At 37.2% G+C, this 8710-nt stretch overlaps 1 protein-coding gene across 1 annotated transcript; it reads left to right on the top strand.

Annotated features, from left to right (window-relative positions):
- Window positions 1-362: 362 nt before the first annotated feature.
- Window positions 363-3747, top strand: LOC129928069 (uncharacterized). Its single transcript, XM_056040385.1, has 2 exons — window positions 363-483; window positions 1662-3747. Exon 2 carries the CDS (start codon window positions 1708-1710, stop codon window positions 3667-3669), a length of 1962 nt encoding a protein of 653 aa, XP_055896360.1. The 5' UTR covers window positions 363-483; window positions 1662-1707; the 3' UTR covers window positions 3670-3747.
- The last annotated feature ends 4963 nt before the right edge of the window (window positions 3748-8710 follow it).

The raw sequence follows: 8710 nt of genomic DNA, 5'->3' as shown, positions 1-8710 counted from the left end.
TTTGTACAGCCTTGATTTCCTTAGAACATACAACTTACCTACAAAGTAAGTCTCAGTTTGTTTTTCTCAATAAAAAGAAACAAAAGACAAGTAATTAATATATATTTTTTTAGATCAATTCCTATTTTATGTAAAAAGTTGTAGACCTAAACTTAAACTTTCATATTTTATACGTCATTAAAAACAAAATAATAATACAATAAACAGTATAACATGCCTGAATGTATCGATCTAGATCTATAAATAGCATAAATTAATCGACCAAAAAAAACATGGTCAATTATTTATAGTAATTACTTTCATTCTTTATTTTTCATAATAGGCTACTGTTTTTATTAATATCTTTAAATATAGACGGTCTGAAAGATGGGTCGTATTGGATGATGTCAGAACTACGTGTGTAGACGTCACAACGTTAACAGAGCAAGCTGGCTGGAGTGTTGTAATAGTCGTTGAAAAAGATAAAGAAATAGCAGGCTGTAGGTACGTTGACACTAGATCTGGTTTAATCTATTATAATGTTATAGTCATTTTTTTTCCTACATTAGTTTAGACTGATACGTAGTTAGGCTATTTAACTTAGGCTACATGTATTAGGCTTACTATGGCCATCTTCAGTCGCGAATGCCTGGGCATTAGCTATGGTCCGAAAGATGTCGACCATACGGTAGTTGCCCCTCTCAACGCATCTGATATGTCCAAAGGAACGTCAAGTGCAAATACGTCGGAGAGTGTAGCACTTTGTGCTGCTAACTGCTTAAGGGTAGTCGGGTTTCATCAGGCTTGAACTCCGGAAGCCTTTCCCAAGTTTGGAAATAGCTGCAAATCAGCTGAGCTTTGAATTTAGAATATTTGTTATAAACATTAGTAGCCGAGACTGGGCTCAGACAGAGGCTCCAGACGAACCCCTCATGAAACAATTGTGGGGATAGTAAGGTGATGGACATAAAGGCTGCCAGGTCGTGCGGTTTGCGCGCTGGACTGTCGTTCAGATTTATCGATGGTCCAGGGTTCAAACCCTGCCCGCTCCCATCCCCCGTCGTCCTGCTGGAGGTGTGGACTAGGAAGTAATTATCTTCAACTCTGAAGGAACATCCGAAACATGTAAAACATTTTACAACATTGCAAACACATGGACCAGTTCGGGAGTTGGACGTTGGAACAAACGTCTAGAAAATATAAACAATGTCAATGCTATATACACCTCTTTAAAGAAATAGCTCTACACTCATTGCCGAATCAAAGCTCTATCTAGCTAATAATTAATTATTATAACGCAAAAATAAAGTAAATTTTCCAATTTCTATAGGGCAGATGATATAAAGGTCATCTGTTTCTGTGACCTACGGTTAACGAGGTTTTCATGTGGTCATCACAAAGACCAACCGCCTTTATTTTTCCCCAACCCATTAGAGCTAGGTGGACTCATAGGCGCCCAAAGATACCGAAATTAAAAATCCCAGTCTTCATCAGATATCGAGCACGGGACCCCAGTTTCGGAAGCCAAGCGCTTTACCGCTCAGCCACCGCGCCTCCCTTTAGAATTCAAAATCTGATTAATTATAACACTTTAATCATTATTTCAATTATTTTTCTAGATATTTTTCAAACTAACACGACTATAAAAAATAAGACTAAAATTATTTCTTGTTCCATTTCAGCCTTCCAACGTGCTATAAGCTAACAAGACAGGACATCATAAACAACATGGGCCACTTTTTGATATCGCGCTTTATCGATACCCCCTCCAAACTATGGGGCTATTTATTTGCGATACAAAATGGGGCACAGGTTATTCTTGACACTGAATGCAACGCTCAAGTGGAAACTATTTCACAAAGTTTCCACATCAACAAACACCACCAATCGGGTCTCTTTCATAACAGCTCATCTATATTCAATCCCTTTTATCACTATGGCATTACGGATGCTTTTCCACTTGAGTCTGTAATATACAGGCCTACAAATAGAGATGTCAGAAACATTTCAAAAGAGACAAACTCGGACATTTTCTATATAGCGGACTGGAACTCGGTCCCTATAAGACAAGGTGTTTTGGTTTCCAAGACGACATGTTACAAATATAAACAGGAAACAGTAATAACATCGAATGCTATATCTTCATCACCTGTTGCCGTTGGATACCCAAGTTTCGCACCCTACAGCACTGGACCAACGATTTTCTTTAAGAAAGTTTTTCCGTTGCTATTTCTTCCTCCAAATTTAGATTTACCAAGAAGACAACTTTTCAGAACTCTCTTAATAAACGCGTTTACAAAAAATACCCAAATAAACTCAGCTTTCTACAACGTCGATACCCATCTCGATACCAACAACGATTGCATCCTATTATCAAGTCATCAAGTTAATCTTCAATCTAAATCAAGTTTCCCTTGTTTGAATGTAGAATTCTGCTCCATCTCAGAATATGGTTGCAATATTCAGGAATTATTTCATAAGATTTCGTCTTGCTTAGTAAAACAATTTCTTCCACGAGAAAACGTCTCAGCCATGAAATTATTAATCACTGCGTGGGGCGAAGATCTACAAAAATTTGAAATGAACGAAGAGGTAAACTCCGACAATGACAACAAAGTTATGTTCAAAACTGTTTATAAAATTCCCCAACAAGTAAATTTATTTCGTAATATTTCTTACGATATCGTGAAAACAATTTTGAAAGATGTTATTTCTCTATGCGGAGTCCAAAAAACTAAAAGCTGGGATCCAATTAAAAATATATTACATCCGTTAATAGATGATATACTTTTGATCGTAGTTTTTAATTATAACAATGTGTACAACTCCTTGGGGTTTAACGAGTATCTGCATCGCCAGTACTTTAAATATATCATTTACTGCGTGCCCTCTGTCAGTAACTTTCAAAACTACACAGAGAAAACTGGTTTCCATTACGTTTCTTTCATTGAGGGACTGGCAGACGATGGACTAGCAGACGACGGACTGGCAGAAGAAGGCTGGTACTTTTTCTACCAGTGTGTCTCTGCCGCTATGAAGCTAGATCTGCCAGTGAAAGGTTATCTACAGATAGGGGACGATGTTTTATTGAATTCTTGGAACATATTGACAATCCCCAGAAACGAGATGATGGTCTTCTCAGAAGAGAAGTACGTCGACTTATACAAAGATGATCCAGACTTCCAATGGGATTACTGGGAAACTGGCCAAAAGGATATTCAAAACGTAATATCCGAACTTCAGAAGTTATCATCTGGTGATGAAGATTTTTCAAAGGCATATCCACTAGTCAATGTTACCTATTTCGCTACCAATTTTTTACAAAATTTACAAGGAAATCTTGAGCCTAATTTTGTGGCCTACGGAGCCACGGATATATTTTACGTTCCAAAAGTTTTGAAGAATGAATATATTACGGCGTCCGAACTATTTCGGAAATATCATTGCATGGTGGAGTTGGCTTTGAGAAACATTTACTTAGGGTTGAAACGACCTAGAGAACAGAAGTTTTTATTTGAGGGGCGTGCGCTTTGGGACGCTGACAGAGAGAAGCCGTGGGTGTATTTTAATGGAGTAAACGATACGTTTATACACCCTTACAAATGGCTCAGAGACGCATGGAAGAAGGAGGGTCGAAGGTTTGCATGCAGAAGATATCTACCATTACACAGTTTAAGAAAACCTTCATAATAACTAACATAGCAGACGCATGCTGTCAGAGTGAATATTTTATTACAGTTTTATTACAGTTAGTGGGAAAACGCTAAATCTGGGGGAGACCCAAAGTTTTGTTGTGGTTTGTTCCATTACGTTAACATTAATGTTTAAAAATTATGTCTGTTAGTTGCATCAGAACTGTTATCCTGTTCCTGTTATATTTTTTTTTATCTCACTGTTATATGCAAGCATGACACGAAACACTTCAAGATTGACTACAAACATTTGGAGAAAAAAAAAGTTCCGGATATGCCCACGTGGATCGCAAGCATAAAGTAGAAGTCTTTTGTCACACACCAGTAGCATGAAAATAGCTGAAGATGCTGCTAACTTTGAAGATTTCAAATGACGAACTTGACTTTAGTCACAAAGAAGTAGCAAGGGCAACAGATCGTCTCTTGAGACGCAAATGCGACAGATTACCTGGCACAATATTTCTCAATCAACTGAATATTATCAAAACATATCTTGTGTACAGAATAATTTACGCTCTATATATTTTATTAGTTTGCTTCCAACTTTAAAACATAGTTTGCTTGTTAATATCATAACAATACAATAGAAATGGCTCTAAGAATGAAAGAATGAATGCTAAGAATGATAGCTTATAGAGAAATAAATGTGTCTTTATCTTGCTTGTTTTTTTTAAAGGAATCTGTTAAGGTTTTTATATTTGTTTGAAAATGTTAGTTTACTTGTTTATATTCTGAATCATTACTATTTACTTTTAAGTCTTCTGTCTCAGAAACAAAGATAAAAGCACATTTCTTGTTCCATATGCTAGGACAAATTTGTACAGATTGGGAGTGGGAAGCGTGGTCGAGAGTCTAAGTACGCTTGAACTTGGCTACCTATGAAGGGGGCTTGAGGTTCGACACTTTCTCAATTATTGGTACTTGCTGTAGCCGTATCATTTATAATGGGTGGTGTATTGAGAATCTTTTCAAAAATGCTCTGCCCAGCGTTTCAAGATTTCTTCGTTTTCTGACAACAGTTTTGTGCCGTTAGCATTAAGTGAAGGGGATGAACCTGACTGTGTTGGTCCATAGACCTCGTTTATGGCATGGAAGAAGTTCATGTCGTCTGCAAATTCTTTTATATTTTCCACTTTCTTGCTAAGCCAGGCATCTTGCATTGGTTGTGATTGTGTTAGAACTTTTTTACGGATGTTGCCTGCTCTAAAATATCCTAGCCTGGCGCAGCTGGCGATAACCCTACTCAAGCGGTCAAAACTCAGAGAAAAAGATATATGTGGCTATAAATATACAGTTCTTCACAATATATAGGCTTGATTTTTTTTTGTAAAGTATTTTTATTTTTATTTAACTTGTTTGTTGTACGTGTTTCGAATGTTCCTTCAGAGTGGAAGACAATCTACTTCTTAGTCCAAACCTTGTTTGACTACAATTGACAACCTCAGCGTAACCTCCCGCAAGAAGACGGATAATGGCAGCGGGCAGGGTATGAACCCGGAACTATTGAGACAACCGAACGAAAGTGTAGCGTGCGTACCGCACGACCAGACAGTCATCCAGTGAATATAAACGTCACTGATTAACATGTTTTGCTTGACTGAGAAGCATAGGGTGTGATCAGTAGAGGCCTTAGGGCAGGGGCTCTCAACCTGTGGATCGCGATCCCCTTGGGGGTCGATTGACGATTAGCCAGGGGTCGCCTAGGACCATCGAAAATATGGATTGTTATTGTCTACTCTTCTATTGCTGTATGTGTGTGTTTTGGGGGGGGGGCGGGTCGCGGCAGAGTGGGGGAATGTAAAAAGGGGTCGCCGAACATAAAAGGTTGAGAACCGCTGCCTTAGGGGGTGGCAAGTGGGGCAACCGCCCCGCGCCTGAGGGGGGGGGCGATAGAAGATTCCCTTGTCATCGTCAGATTCGAAAACCAGACCAGTTCTCATTAAATTGGATTTATTGCTCAATATTTTGGATGCCCTTCCTGGCATCTACATGATACCAATAACCATGTAAGCTCTTAACCTACATTTTTGGTTCCGAAATACAGTTCAGTTTCGCAGGTAAAAAGGCAGGTCTCAATATTTTCAGAAAGAACATCAGAATGAAATTCTATCAAAGGCAAATGACATAGAAGAATGGAGAAAGAAGGTTGACAGATCTTGGTTGGTGCCCCAGCGGTCCAGCAGACCAAAGGAAAGGTGAAAGTGAATGTGAAGTTAGATGTGAACCTGGCCTAACTGATGTCTTATAATGAATATCTAATTGGTCTAATTGTTTTGTAAAGGGTTAATCTCTTATTCGAATCCTCAAGAAAAAACAACATTTCCGTAAAAAAAAAAAGTTGATTATGTAGTACAATTGATCGTAGTACTGTCTACGCTATAAACTGAAAAAAAACTACTTATTAATTGTTGCTTTAAATTATGTCAAACTTATATGTATACTGAATAGATTTTTTTCTCTTAAAAAAAAAAGAAAACTTTTTTTTGTGTAAATGTAGTTCTTAGTGTGACAGAACGTACTTAACTTAGCAATACAAATGTAAGAAGAAAAAAATGTTGACAAAAAATCTAAAACCATTTTCATAAATATGTTAAAAATATGTCAAATGATATTCTCCCCTTCTAAAAAAGCCTCTCGAGCATGTTACTATTAATAGTGAATAGTTGTAAAAGTGGTGTATTTTTATGAAAAAAAAAACCTGCTTGAATAAATGATTTTAAAAATTAGATTTTTCGCTTTCAGAAAAGAAAAAAGTAGCATCAGAACTTTGAATGGTCTAAAATATTATGATGTCGGATTTACTTTTCTAGTTTACGAGATCTAAACGGTATGGACGGACGGACAGACATTCCACACAAAACTAATAACGTTTTTACAAAACAAAACAGCGCATATCGTGGGAGAACAGAGAAACTTAGTGCGTCAAGCAACGGTCTGTTTTTATGCTAGATTGAGATGCTTGACACGTTCGACATGCAAACATGCAGCAAGAACATCTTCGACTAATTAAGAACGCCGAGGCTCACGACCAGATTCAAAACGAGCTTATAGACTTGATGGCATATTTTCTCGTCATCCTTGACTGCACGCTTGATGTTAGCCAAAAAGAGCATTTGTCTTTTACATAGCGTTTTGTGGAAGTATCAAATACAGAAGTTAAACTGGAGAGCTCTTCCAGTGTATGTAGTTAAAAGGCCAATAGTGCAGTACTTACGTAAGGTAGTAATCTTTGTAACAAAAACAAGGCCTTCAGCGTTAGATGCGGACGATCCCATAAGCGTGACGTGGGACGATGTCCTATAGCAGGCATGTCAAACTCGTTAAGGTGTGTGGGCCGCATGAAAAACATACTATGGCCTGAGGGGCCGCAGCCAAAAATCAGTTGCATATCAGCTTACTCGTTTTATGTAAATTAGAAACAATACAATAGAATACATTACTTAATGGCATACTTGTCCCTTAGCTAGCTAAATTTTTAGTACAATTTGGTAATTAAAAATTAATATGATTGCGCATTTTTTTGTCCTGATGCTTGACATCTTCCTGGGATACAAGTTAATTAATTTCGAGTGGAAGTTTTTTTGCCACTGACACTATCATCACTAACGACAAATTTTGATCAGATAATCTCGAACGGTGAGATGATTTGTAGCTTTCATTATAGAAAAGAACTGCTTACAGAGATCAGTACTTGCAAAAAGAGCTAGAATTCGGGAAGCAAATTTCTGTAATTCAACGTAAATAGCTAAATTTTGACGCAGCCACTTCTTTATACTTCGCTTTCAACAAAAAATTTAACTGCTATTCTATCAGCTCTAGTTGCACATTACCAGCAGCATTTTCAGAAGCTAATGAAAATGGAGATAAAAACAACGAAAATTCTTGCTCGTATGAAACGAAGTAATGAAAACGGTCATTGAAAGCATCTACTAACGATTCCAGGTGTAGGACATATTTACCAAATGTTGTAGCCGTATTTAATCTTTTTAGTTCCTGACATGTTGAGAAGTGAACAAGATTTTCTCTGCATATTTGGTTTATCCACAGTCGTAATTTTGCTTGAAAGTACTTCACATGATCACACGCAGTTGTGACAATTTATCTTTACTTTGAAGTTTCAAATTCAAGTCTTGCAGGTGACCAGTGAGATCAACTGCAAATGCCAAATTCTGAACCCATTCGTCAGTATGGAAATGTTCAACAGGTTCATATTTCATTTTCATAAACAATACAATTTCTTCACGCAGTACAACAAATCTCTTCAACTCTTTATGACAGGAGAGCCAGCTAATTTCGTGTCAAATGTCATTCAGAAACATTGAAAATTGGCGATGATTTAAGTCACGGGCACGAATAAAATTGATACTGACTGAAACCAGTATTATGACATGTTGGAATTGTAATTGCTTTGTGCGTTATGTTACTTGGTGAATGATGCACTGAGAATGAGCAAATTTAAAATTAGCATTAGTCTCTTTTATTTTTGCAAGTAACTTTGCATCGAAACCATTTCATAATGGTTAGTGCGCCATCCGTTGTTAGACTAGCTAGCTTTACCAAAGGTAAATTGTACTGCAATATCACCTGTTATTTCTCAAAAACATCCTCGCTTGTTGTGGCGTTATATATAGGGGAAGGTGGGGCTAGTTGTCACATTTTTCAGATTTTGATGTTTTAAACATATTTAGAATTCATTGATTCTCACCAAACTTAACATGCTGTAACTTAAACATTCAGACAACAATTAGAGTAAATGAAATAAACTTTATCTCTTTATTTATCAAAGTTATACAACAAAAAAGTGGCTGGGTTGAGGTTGTGACAATTTGCCCCACACCGGGGTAAGTTGACACAGGCATGGGGTAAAATGTCACACATTTAAAAAATCGCCATATCTTGCTATGTCTAAAAGAAATAGCATATTAAGTCAAGACTTTGTTCTTGTAGTAGTTTCCTTGACTGGCCGTCGTGAAATAATGATATATATGTGAAGGTTCTGAAAAGTTTTGGACCTAACAAGAAAAGCTGTAGGTTTTTCT

This window comes from Biomphalaria glabrata, chromosome 9 (assembly GCF_947242115.1).
Source record: "Biomphalaria glabrata chromosome 9, xgBioGlab47.1, whole genome shotgun sequence".
In the NCBI taxonomy this organism is placed as follows: domain Eukaryota; kingdom Metazoa; phylum Mollusca; class Gastropoda; family Planorbidae; genus Biomphalaria; species Biomphalaria glabrata.
This window is presented reverse-complemented; position numbering and strand designations above follow the sequence as displayed.